Source organism: Gopherus evgoodei, chromosome 1 (assembly GCF_007399415.2).
Source record: "Gopherus evgoodei ecotype Sinaloan lineage chromosome 1, rGopEvg1_v1.p, whole genome shotgun sequence".
NCBI classification, from domain to species: Eukaryota; Metazoa; Chordata; order Testudines; family Testudinidae; genus Gopherus; species Gopherus evgoodei.
This window is the reverse complement of record NC_044322.1, coordinates 305,396,341-305,409,346: the sequence shown is the minus strand read 5'-3', so window position 1 is coordinate 305,409,346 and position 13,006 is coordinate 305,396,341. Positions and strand designations below refer to the sequence as shown.

The window sequence follows — 13,006 nt, the reverse complement described above, 5'->3', positions numbered from 1 at the left end:
GCAGCAGTAAAGAGCAGTATCCGCTCCTCTTCCCTCCCCGGTGGCAGACGGTACAACATGCTTGATAACTGCTGAATACCCCTGGCTGGCCTCAGGGGCACCTGGGTAAAAATAGAAATGATTCCTGGTCATTCCTAGTAGATTGGACAGAACGGCTGGTAACCATCTTCATCATAGCCACTGGGGGCTGAGCTCCATCAGCCCCCTCCCTTTCCTGTGTAAAGAAAAGATTTTGTCCTGCCTGGACTATCATAGCAGTGGCATGCTGGGCTTCTCTCCCCCGCACCACTTAATGTCCTGCCTGGACTGTCATAGCACGGGGAGGCTGCCTCCCCGTCATTTTATCTCACTAACAAGTCACTGTTTCTTATTCCTGCATTTTTTATAACTTCATGACACAAATGGGGGGGACACTGCCACGGTAGCCCAGGAAGGTTGGGGGAGGAGGGAAGCAACGGGTGGGGTTGTTGCAGGGGCACACCCCGTGAATGGCATGTAGCTCAACATTTCTGCGAGATCTGACACGGAGCAGCTGTGCTCTCTGATACACTGCTTCTCTAGTACATTTGCCCCATATTCTAGGCAGGACTGACTATTTTTAGAAACCATAAAGGAGGGATTGACTCGGGGAGTCATTCCCAGTTTTGCTTTTGCGCCCCTGGCCAATCTCAGCCAGGGGCACCCATGATAGCAGCAGACAGCACAGAAGGACAGATAAGCGTCATCTCATTGCCAAATTACACTGGCAGCAGATGGTACAGAACAACTGGTAACCGTCTCTGCTATCATGCAAAAGCAAATGAATGCTGCTGTGTAGCACTGGAGTATCGCCTCTGTCCGCGGCATCCAGTACACATACGGTGACTGTAAATAAAAAAACGCTGAACAGGCTCCATAGTTGCCATGCTATGGCGTCTGCCAGGGCAATCCAGGGAAAAACGGCACAAAATGATTGTCTGCCGTTGCTTTCCCAGAGGAAGGAATGACTGATGACATTTACCCAGAACCACCCGCGACAATGATTTTTGCCCCATCAGCCACTGGGCTCTCAACCCAGAATTCCAAGGGGCGGGGGAGACTGCGGGAACTATGGGATAGCTACGGAATAGCTACCCACAGTGCAATGCTCCGGAAATAGAAGCTAGCCTTGGACCATGGATGCACACCACCGAATGAATGTGCTTAGTGTGGCCGTGTGCACTCGACTTTATACAATCTGTTTTATAAAACCGGTTTATGTAAAATCGGAATTATCCCGTAGTGTAGACATACCCTTAGAATCTTTTACTATAGACAAAAGCTACATACACACTGCAGCCTCCATACATTAGGGATGAGTACTCACTGTTGTTAACAAGATACTTTCTTAAGACAAAGAAGAAAGTCAGCCTCTTAATAGCAGCATAGGTATTCCAGGGCTTCTCAAAATCAAGGATACTGAAGATTCAATTTGATGTACATAGAGAGGCAGGATTAACCCTTCAGAGCCCAGATAGCCAATTGTTAGTTGCAAACTTGAAATAAAGTGTGAGATTTCCCTCAGAAAAGCTCTGCAGAAGGGGAGCGGGGGTTGGTTGAGCCACTGGTTAAGCAGGTAAAACTGGAGGGAACTTCAAGAGGCAGGAAATCCCCTGCTGCCACAGACTAACAGGTCTGGTTCTGCCCCCAAGTTGAAATGAGGCTGAAGCATCCATTGCAATGGACCTGTAGATCTTAGCATGATAATGAATAGAGCCTGGGACCTCTAGAGTAGTTTAAAAGTCTCGGGGGCCTACCCCTGGGGGCAGGAAAGCGGGAGAATATGATCCAGCCCCCTATTACTTACTGTTTGTTAAGTGCTAACAATGAGCTTATATTACTAAAATTATTGCCAAATGGCATTATTGTACAAACAACAACAACATTTATACCTAACACTGCAGTATTTGGACAATATAGTGCATAGTACTTTACCAATATATAAGGAGAAAAATCCCCACCCAGAAATCTTATCTAATGTAGACAATTCACATGTAAATAGAGCAAAACAACATGGTAGGAGGGTAGGGGAAAGAAGCCAAATGCCAAAAGAAGAGGAGAGAAGGACATGAACTAGTCACATTTTTCCCAATTTCTTTTCCATTTGCAGTTAGTTACTGTTGTTAAATCATCTTCCTCTAACTAGATATATCTCACATACATACACAACATACATAATTCTTATCTAGAGTGAGTATGTGCGCACACCTTACATATATACATTCACACATTTAGCTGGGGGCAGTACTCAAGCAGAGATTAGTGTTTTGAAAAAGGATTTAAGAAGGAAGAATGGAATAACTTACACTAACGAAGTACCTTTCATCCAAAGAATGTCAAAGTGCCTTTACAAACTCAGACATACAGACACCATTCAGCCACCTCTGGGATAGACAAGAGATAGCCAGTCGATACATAGGACACTACAGTACAGTGAAGGGAGGGGAAATATTTTATTCTGTGTCACAGGCTCAAGGAGACACATACATAGAATAAAGTTCATTGTAGCCAGTTATGAATCAATCCTGCAAACAATTATTCATGTGACTAACTTTAACCATTGCTATTCACATAAGATTTACTTGTGTGTGCGTTTGCAGGCTGGATCCTTAAGTTGCCTCACAGGAATGAAAAGCTGAATTGAATCCGCAGGGATTTGAAGCTATGGTTTCTAGAAGTCTGAGCATATAATGCTTAGTATTATCTTCGGTAATTTGTTGTTCTTTTGCTTCTGTAAGCAATTAGAAAGCGCAGGTTTACTTTGTTTTCAAAGAATCATGTAAAACAAAATATTAGATGGATTCCTACTAATTTTGAACAATTCCTGCAATTTTGAACAAATAACATAAGTGTCCAATGGGAAAGGGAACATATTGCACCACTGTCAAAATTTTGTAGTAATTCTCATTTTTAGAAGACATCAATAACAGAAGATTATTCTTTAATGACACAATAAATGCTTACCATATTCAATAGTTTCTGTGTAGAAATATGATAATTCCAAGCAATTGACAAAAGTGCATTTATTTTATACCTTATAAATCAATAGGATTTGGAACACCGATTTGGAACACTGCAAGGCGATTAGCAGGGTGTGCTGGCTTTTTATTTGCAACCAGTCATAGAATGACAAACAGATCAAATAAAATATAAATTATTAGCAGCAGCAGCTGAAAAAGGGGGTTATTCTCTTCCCTGCAATGCCCAGACCTGAAAATGACAGGAACAGTGCACGCTATGATCCATCAACTGCAAAGTATGCTTATAGAAGTGTACAGAGTCAGGAAATCCAACCTCAGTAAAACTCCCTACCCACAGCTCATTACTCTTCTATGCTCTTTTCTTTTGAGTGTTTACTTAGGGCCTGTGTGTTAGTTTTCTGTTGATAACAAGTGATGCTGGTACTATACCTACCCTAGTTGTTTTCACTTTATTTCCAGAGGAACAGCTCCATCCTTTCCGATCTGGAAGAACTTTACATTCCTCCCCTTCAAGACATGGTTGCATGTGGCACCACCATTTCTGTTCCACTATTGAAGCTATGAGAGGAGAAAACATACACATTTACACATTCAGTAAATGGCCACTTTACATCCCCATTATATGGTAGCATCAATTTTATTCTCCACAACATTTTTAGAAAAAAGTATATTCACCAACAGCTACACTGCAAGTCAGAATCTTCCTAAATAAATAAGACTCTATTTGTCAAGGGCACTGCATGAATTTGGCACCAGCATCTCTTCTTAATTATTAGTTATTACTATTTTCTTTTTACGTTTGTTACATTTGTTTAAATTTATCTTGCTTCAAGAACAAATTTCACAGCAATCCTTTTCAATCACCAATTCTTTTTTCCTGGTCAGATGTCTAAGTTTTTGGCATAATCTCTTCTTTTGAGTTAATGTATTGTGTTTGAAGTTCTGCACATTCAAGGTAAAATTAAATGTATTCCTGGAAGATAACATACTTACAGCTTCTATGACAGCAAACACAGAAAAGATAATTCATGTAAAGGGTAAAACAACTTTATCCTTTTTCAGAGACAGAGTTGTGCAAATTGAGCCAATATTTTCCCAAATAAAACCTATTTTATGCCAGTTTTGTTTGCAATATTAAGATCGCACTATGGATAGCAAAAACAACATTGGTCTAAAAACCCTAAAAACAAGCAAACTATTCTCTGCTTGTTCGTTTTTCCTTGATTTGTGGCAAAGTAAGAGATAAATAAAGTATGAGACTGCAGCATATGAAAATAATATGCTGATGTAACTTATGCATAAACACTTTTAATTAAATTAACTTGATACAACACTAAGAGCACTCTATTATTTAGATCACATTTTGATTCTCAAGAGGTCTGTTTCACTGTCATCTAATGATTTCACATAGTGTTTCCATAAAGTAATAGCAAATAATTCATTTTTCTTATCCTCTCCCATTTATCTTGGAGCCGCCCTTCAAACCTCAGAATCCTTTCTAACACTTTTAAACACTGCTCGGTTTAAAAGAAAGATTCCTAGTTTTGACACTAAACGTTACAGAACCCACTAGCAAAAATACAAGAAAATGATGTAAGAGAAGTCGTCGCACCATCAACACAAGAAGGAGCTGCTCGGGTGGTACCTGCTACCTGCCCAGGAAAGCAGGAGCACTTGACTGTCTGTGATCTTTCTTCTATCTTGTTCTTATTACAACATCGGTGAAGAGCCACCACCTCACAGGTTCCAGTTTTAACATGGTGAGCTGTGCAAAAAAAAAGAAGAAGGTGATGATGGTGATAACATTGCTCGGTAGCATGGTACAGCATTTGTTTTCATTAAAAATATGTTACATTTAGCTCTATGACGGGATCTGCAATACACAGAATAATACCAACTCTGTAGTGCAAAGCTGATTTCTTTTCTAAACATAGCATAACTGTCTCGGACAGGAAATAAGAACAACTGGAGAAGAATGCACATTGCACCATTTCAGTGGAACAAAATGTAGAGGCACTGAAAAGTCATCATAGAAAATAAATATATATTTTTCAGAATAGCATGGCACCTGCATCTCCATATAAACCTAATAATATAATATATTTTCTTAGGGTGACATTCAGAAAAGAAAGTGCTTCAACATTAAAATAGCCACATGAATATATATTTTGGAATGCATACATTATAAATGTAAGATGACCACATGTCCCCAGACAGATCCAGTTTTTTATATGACGTCCCAGGATCTTCCTTTAAGACACTTGAAATGTCCTGGTTTTTCTTTGTTTGTTTGTTTTTTTCATTTCATTAGTCAACTGGCACAGCTCCACTAAGAAGATGTGGCAGGATTTGGGAACCCTATGGATGGAATTATGATCCTCCATCATGTCATGGAGCTCTCTGCTTCGCAGTGCAAAGCAGGGTTGGGGAGCAGTGGATCATTGACTACTTGGACACACTATCCATTCTCTCATTTCAGGATCAGCTAACCAGACACAGGAACTACTTCAGCTCTGAGGCTAGAGCAGTCCCAAGAGAAGATCTGCCTGGGGGAAAGATTAACTATTTAAGGTATAGTAACTAATTATTGCATCATTTTCATTTCATCATAGCTTGCTGAGACTGCAAGCTGAACCAGTGGCTGCTAGAAATTGTAGGGCAGATCACAGACAGATCGTAAAACCACTACGAAAGCACCAGAGAGTCACTGTCTATACACAGGACTTATATTGTACCCAAATGAGATTGTGAGATGTTACCTTGAGGAGACTGCTAGAAAATATTCCTTTTCTCAGGTCTACACTGCCCCAGCCATGGATAGCTCTATTTGAATCACATGGAGGGGGCACTGGAGAGGTAGCAAATGCAAAATATTTTATGCAATTTTATCAAGAATACGGACTCTGTCATCCTCTTCCTACCCAAATTCCAAAAGTTGGTATGTTGGCAGAAGGTGACCTGAATTGGCAAAGCAAACAAATACAAAACTTGGGGCTCTAATGGGAGACTTGCCATGTAGGACTGGGCCCTTTTACAAGCAGCTTTGACTTTGCTTTTTCTTTGCATGCTACAGTGTATGGGGAACCTATAACCGTTCTAAAGCACACTGCCCTCTCTGGCCAGCAGCCTATATTCTTAAAACTAGACTATGAATTTAAGCTTCCACTCTTTACTTAGGGCCATTGCCAAGCCACAGTAACCCAAGATGAACACTAAAGAGATTGTACTACCCATAAAGACAAAGCAGATGCTCTCCTCAGTGAGCCGACTCCACTCTCTGGAGCAATGGTGGAGAGAAGCAAAAGCAGATCTGTAACCATACTTCTTCTTTGACCCCTTTTCAGAGTCTTTCTTCTTGAAAGAACAGGGAGCAGGAACAAGTAAATTCCTCCCCTCCCAAGAGTGCAAGGACAGCTATTGTAAACTGTGCAACCACTTAATTGCCACCCTTGTCCATGCACAGCCACAGAGGAGTAGCCCACAATCTGGCTCTTAGTTACCAAAATGGAAGCTACTGCTTAGAACATTATATTCAAGCTATGACATATTTTTCATTAGAACAAAGCCAGTCAAATAGCTTGTGATTATTGTAATTACTCACTACACATTTCAGTTTTAGCATCACATTGTACAGTGTCAGGTTGTACAGTGTTACAGCTGAAATGATATAGCACAATGTGACTGATCAAACCACAGCCACACAGATTATGGAAGGTGACATATCAGGTGAGAAATTCAAAAAAGGTTCCACTTTTTGAAAAATCGAACATGAGTAAATGTTTTTCTATGTTTTAAAAGCTTTAACTATTGCTAATAAAATTGAGAAAGAGGAATGCTGCTCATGCTATCTACTTGAACTTTTGTAGGAAGTTAGTGGGGCATGTTATCCCAATACCCATGAGATTTTTTTAAGTAGATATTTTTAGGCCCATTGGTACAAAGTAACCACAGTGAAAATTATTTTACATGGGTTAACATTGCATGTTAACATGTTGACTCAAAGAATTACATACATTTTTCTCAAATAATTGTTTATATGTTTTATAGAAAACAGAGCATCTTTACTTTACAAGTAAAGATGCTCTGTTTTCTATAAAACATATAAAGTAAAATAAATTACTTATACACTATATTTCTCATATATAATACGTAGCATGAAGATAGAACAGACACACATACCTGTTCTGAAAAGTTACATTCATTTTTATTATAATGGGCAATTATGCATTTCAAACCCACACACACTAACACAAATTTAATTAACTGAGGTGACATCAGATTCATATAACAAACCTGACACTGAAGCTATAAAAGAAAGTAAATTTATTGTCAGATTGTGAATTTGTTCCTGCTTATTTTTCTCTCTATTAGATTTCAGTCCTTATTTGTATTCTGATTTGTCTCATTGATTCTGAAATTTTGTTTGCCTCTATGCTCTCCTACTTAACAGTTTTATACGCCTTGACTGGCTCTCTTGAGATTCCATTACACCTTCTAAGCAGAAATAAAACATCACCTACATGCACAAATAGTTATCTTAAATGCAAGCTAGTTAGTGGATTTAGGTTGTTGTATAATGCTTTGAGGACAAAAATAACTGATGAAACAAAAACTTTTCAAGACAGCTAATTTTTTACTTTGTAGTCATTAGAGAGAAAATGGAGCATTTTCCAAGGCTTTTATGCCAAAGTAATCTAATTAAATGAAACGATCATTTATGTTTGTGAATAGCAAAGAAAAGCATGTCAAAAGATGCTGTGATATGTGAAGACTAGATTAGAGCAAAAAATAACCAAATGACAATTATAGCATTTCAGAGACCCTTTAGTAAAACTGTTTCCATTTTTGGAGGTAGAAAAATAAAACCTTCCAGAAAAGGCTACTCTGTCTCTTCAACACATTAAAAATCTAGGGCAACTATCCTCTAGTTTCTATTTACCATCTAAAGTATACCATGAATGTTCCTAGAGAGGAAATGGGGGAATTTCTGTTCCTTGTGCTATCAAATAATTAAGTTCCAGTGCAGTAAGTACAATATCTGTCACATTCATGTGAAACGAAAGCCTCCATACAGTAGATAAAGCATTTCCGTCAACCTAATACAAATTAACCTCATTAAACCATTGAACCATTCCAAACTGAGATAGTAGTTTATGAGAGTCACATTTTTGGTTTGTTTCTTCTTCAAAGTGTCTGACTTGCTTTACAGAAAATATTTATGAAACAATGTCCTTTCTGGAATTCTACAGAAATTAATTATTCAAAAATACACCTTATGGACTCAATCCTGCAACGTTTACTAAAATAAGCAATTCTTATTCACATGTAGGGTGACCAGATGTTCTGATTTTATAAGGACAGTCCCGATTTTGGGGGCTTTTTCTTGTATAGAAATGTATTACCACCCACCCCCATCCTGATTTTTCACACTTGCTATCTGGTCACCCTATTCACATGTCTAGTTCTATTAAAATCAGTGAGACTACACATGTGAGTAAGGTTTGCTGAATCAGGCCTGAAAGTATTTGTGTACATACAACAAAGTGCTATTAATAATTACACATAATAGTTCCAGAAGATATTATGCAACCTTAGAGTGCATTTAGAAAAGAGAAATAATCATGTCATTACCCTGTAATGGCATGAGCTGTAATTAATCTGCCACTTTATGGTAGTTTTCATGGAGTTAAATGGTCTGCAGTTACCATATAAAGGAGTATTTACACAGTATTTGTACCCTGAAATTTAATGTGTTACCATTTATGCTAATGAAGAAATTAAGACTAGGTAGTTATTATCCCTTAATATCTATAATATTAAAGAATGCTTTTAAATTCAACAAGAAAAGCTCTCTAATCTATATATGCTATACATTCCATCTTATACATTAAAGACAGTTATTTAGTTTAAAAATATATTTAGTCCCAAGTGTTAGACTCTACCCTCAGATTAATATGATTTCAATGGGATTTGCACACATGCATCTGGTAGCAAAATTTGTTTAGCTTTTTTGGGTGTTTTGATGCATGAGATTAATATTTTGCTTTAACAGACATGAATATATTATATGCAAGTCACTAAAATTGTGCATGAGGGTGGGGCTCATGTAAACTCCATTCTTCAATATTCTTTGTATTACTTTGTACTACAGTAGTATCTAAAGATCCCAATGAAGTCTGGGCCCCATTCTGCTACATGCTGTACAAACACAGAGTAATAGACCTTAAAATCTTAATCCCTGTCTCAAAGACTTAATCTTAAACCCACATCTGGCAAAGAATTACATGCACGCTTAACTCAATGCACTGTGAGTAGTCCTATTGAGGTATATATTTTTTTTACAGGCTCATTGCAGAATCAGACCCTTAGCTGAAAGAAGCAGCAACAAATGGGTGACACGAACAAAGGGAGAGGGAAGGGTAAAAGTTTTGTTTTTCCATGAAGTTTAATTCCAGTGAATTCAAGTTTAATTCAGAAGTTGAGTCTGCTAGTATGGGCCTCCCAGTCTTCTCTGGCATAATGGACAAGACATCTTATACAAAATAAATGTAGTGGTCCTGTCCTTCAAACCTTTACTCATGCGAGCAGTCTTTATTCATGCAAATATCCCTTATCCACAGGAGTAGTTACAGTAAGGACTAAAATGGGACAACAGTGAAAGCAGTCCCATACTAAATTCAGCTGGTTGCCACTCTGCCACATTCTTACATGGGTTACGAGTGATTATTCAAAATTCTGCCCTGGTAATGTCTAAAGAAGTCTGACTTTTTATTGATAGAAGAAAATATAAAACAAAATTAGTAGTTTGACTATAATGTCTTCCAATTCTAGCCCTAAATCAGCATATTATTAAGTGACCAGAGAAAGCACTGGTGTTTTTTACATGGAGAATGTTTGCTTTGTTCATGCTGATTGACATGGAAAGCAAATGTAGGTTATCTTTCCTCTACACTTCAGCAATTTCAATATGTCATGTCAGTCTCACTGTGTCACTCTAGATGGGAAGGATACGAATACCTCTGCAAAATTAAGGAGGAAAGTCCCGGTTGCATAGTTTTTAAAGGCTATCTTAACAAATGCTAGTAGCTGCAAGAGTATACTGTAAAATGAAATATAAATCTGTGGCTGAGACAGGCTTTCCAAATTAGCTTTTTCTGTTGAAGGTCAAATAAAGATTTGCAAAAAAGAAAAATACAGAATGATTATTTTATGTGGTTAATTTCAACATCTTTGTGTTATGTTTACCCAATATAGCAAAGGCGAGTTTTGTTTGATTAATGAAAACTCTACAAGCAATGGTTTACTTATATTAAAGTCAGCTTTAATGAAGATAACCCATTAAGGCCCTGATCCAAAGCCCCCGAAATCAATGGAAAGTCTCTCATTTGTGTCACTGTGTTTTGAATCAGGTCTGTAGCGGGGTGGCCCCCACTCCTGCCTGGAAGTGTTTAAAGACAGCCCTGGGAGAGGGCTGTGGCAGGGGAAAGCAACTAGGCTGATTGGGGAAGCAGCTGCAGCTGGGCCACACCCTAATCAGGCCTCAGCTGGCCCTATAAATGCAGGGAAGCCAGGGGCAGACACACAGAGAGAGAAGGGCCTGGCTGCAGGGAGCTAGAGACCGGGTACCTGAGTGGAGCAGGGCTGGGGGAAGGCAGAGGAGCTGGGGAGCTCCAGCCTTGAAAGCCCCAGGCTGCAGCCTAGCAGAAGGCCAAGGGGTACTGGGGGTTGCAGAGGGCAGCCCAGGGATAGGCCAAGGCAGCAGGTCCAAACCCAACCTTGCCAGTGATGAGTAGGCTGATACTGCAGTCTGCCCCAGGGCATGGGGCTAGATGATGACTGGCAGTAGCCTGATACTGAGGTGAGGTGGGAATAGTGGCTGGGGGTTCCCCGAGGAGGGGAGATCCTAAGAGTGAGGGGTTACTGCCAGAGGGCAGCACCCCAGGTAAAAGGGCACTGGGGTCTAGGGAGGGACATGGGAGCCAGAGGACAGACAGATTACTGGCCTGCCGAGGGCACTCCGGAGCTGGAATGAGCTAATTCCCGGAAGTCACCAGCAGGAGGCACCGCAGCGGTGAGTCCGCACCTCTACAAACCCCTAAGGACAGAGTTAGCCAATTATATTGCTATGGACAACTGTGGAGCTTAGATTACCACTGGGACAATCTCTCTCACAACTGCACATACCAGGGACATTAGATGATTTCAGTGTCTAGGAGAGATGACTGCAAAAGCTGGGCCATATTCAGCCTCAGTTTATGTTTTATACCCATGTGAGGCAACCTTGGGATTCCCATGTTCTCAGTGGTGACAGTGAGGCATATCATGGTAGCGCTGTGTCTCATGACAGGCAACAGTTACAGTACTCATGCTGCATCATTTTCCAGATGTCACAAGGAGTAGCACAATGGAATCTGCCATATAACAAATAATTTCATCCTGCCCTTTGCACTCTTCCATACTACCACTTAAACAGCTCTTTAGATATGTTTCCCACAGATGTGTTATTCACTCTGTAGACTAGAATCCCTCCTTCAGAGGCCTTCATTTATGTCATATACAGAAATTCAGCATATCCAGGTAATTCATAGCTACAAGACGTGTGTATGAAAATGTATATGTATATTTCTCCTGTGAAGTAACCTTTTTCCACCTTTTCAGAGTTTAGTATCTTGATCATTTATTTTCCAAGTATCTAGAATATACCTTGTGCCAAGTTATAGTAGCCTTTCATGGAAATGCCAGAAGACAGAGAGGGACCGGGAAGCCCATCCCAGCCCTGGAAATCACACAGGGGGAAACCACAAATTGGAGAGCTGCTCCCTTATGAACATAATGAGGGAGGCTAGTCAAGTTTTGTGTCTGGTGGAGAGGGTCATGGACATAGTCCCATTCTCCCATGCACTATTTTGTGACTGTGGGGTAATGTTCACAAAGTGCAGCGAAATATCTCCCCTTGGCAAGTGTAGGGAGAATACCAGTGATGGGAAGAAAGCAAATGGGGGTATGACAGGACTGCACTGCACTTTGGTAAGCCCTGGCTAGTGTCGCGGCCACTAGGGGTTCATTACAAGCTGGCATAACTGAGGCAGCTCTAAGTTAGACTGGAGGGGGGAAAAATGGCCCTTGGGCAGTCCCAGTATTGGGGAGAAGATGGTATAAAGATGCCAAACAGTCATCTCGACTTTTCCCTCTTCCTTTATTTGTGCAGAGTGTCATTCTCACATAGCTGATGATTGAGCCCATTATTATTAATGAACATCTGGAAGGAAAAATAAGCAAGGAAGGGGAGAAAGAGAGAATGTTAATGTAAGCGTTAAGAAAACTTTTTTCTAACAAGATCATGCCACCAAGAAGCAATAGGCTAAGAAATCTACACTGACTAGCAAGGAAAAAGCTTACACTGGAAAGGTTTATGCATCAGGTTCATAAATCAATAGCTATAAAGAGGTGCATTCTAAAATATTCTGTAAGAAGTGGAAGAGAAAAATTGCTATACCAAATCAGAATGGTCCACTGTAGCTCGATGTGCCACTCTGTATATAAGATTATGATTAAAAAAAAACCTCTAAATGCATGATGTGGGAAATTCCTTTCTGTTCATATACGCTCAGTCCCCTTATAAACTCATCTCACTCTCTGGCATATGAGAGCTTATTCTAGGGTTGGACATTTGACCAGTCCAAAAACAACTTGTCATTTTGCCTGTCAAATATTGGTCAAATAATGTCAAAAATTGTCAAATATTTCAAAGTACTAATTTATTAGAACAGTAACAAAGGGTAAGACTTTATCATCTCCAACAAGCTTCACCTTTGACAGATGTGTATACCCAATTACAAATAAGTTACTGAATTGAGTTGTTTTTACTCAGAAAAATGTGAAAGGTGATTAAATTAAGTTCTAAAAATGAAAAAAAAGAATGACACCATGATTCAACAAAAAAGGTAGGTACCACTTACATCAGAGCATTCTTGCTAGAATATTTGGCATTTGACCATGGTCAAATA

General features: G+C 39.5%; 1 protein-coding gene across 5 annotated transcripts in view; it reads right to left on the bottom strand.

The window, feature by feature from the left end:
- TAFA2 (TAFA chemokine like family member 2) overlaps positions 1–13,006 on the bottom strand; it is a 321,301-nt gene that overhangs the window by 31,359 nt on the left and 276,936 nt on the right. For 3 of the 5 annotated variants that reach the window (XM_030548869.1, XM_030548870.1, XM_030548871.1), the window contains exons 3-5: positions 4,612–4,764; positions 3,433–3,557; positions 2,321–2,402 (exon numbers count right to left, since the gene is read on the bottom strand). In XM_030548869.1, the coding sequence (XP_030404729.1) occupies positions 2,355–2,402; positions 3,433–3,557; positions 4,612–4,764 (326 nt within the window). In that variant the 3' untranslated portion in view covers positions 2,321–2,354. Of the gene's footprint in view, positions 1–2,320; positions 2,403–3,432; positions 3,558–4,611; positions 4,765–13,006 lie in introns of those variants that run through there. The other 2 variants (XR_003998513.1, XM_030548872.1) reach the window with 1 other exon arrangement.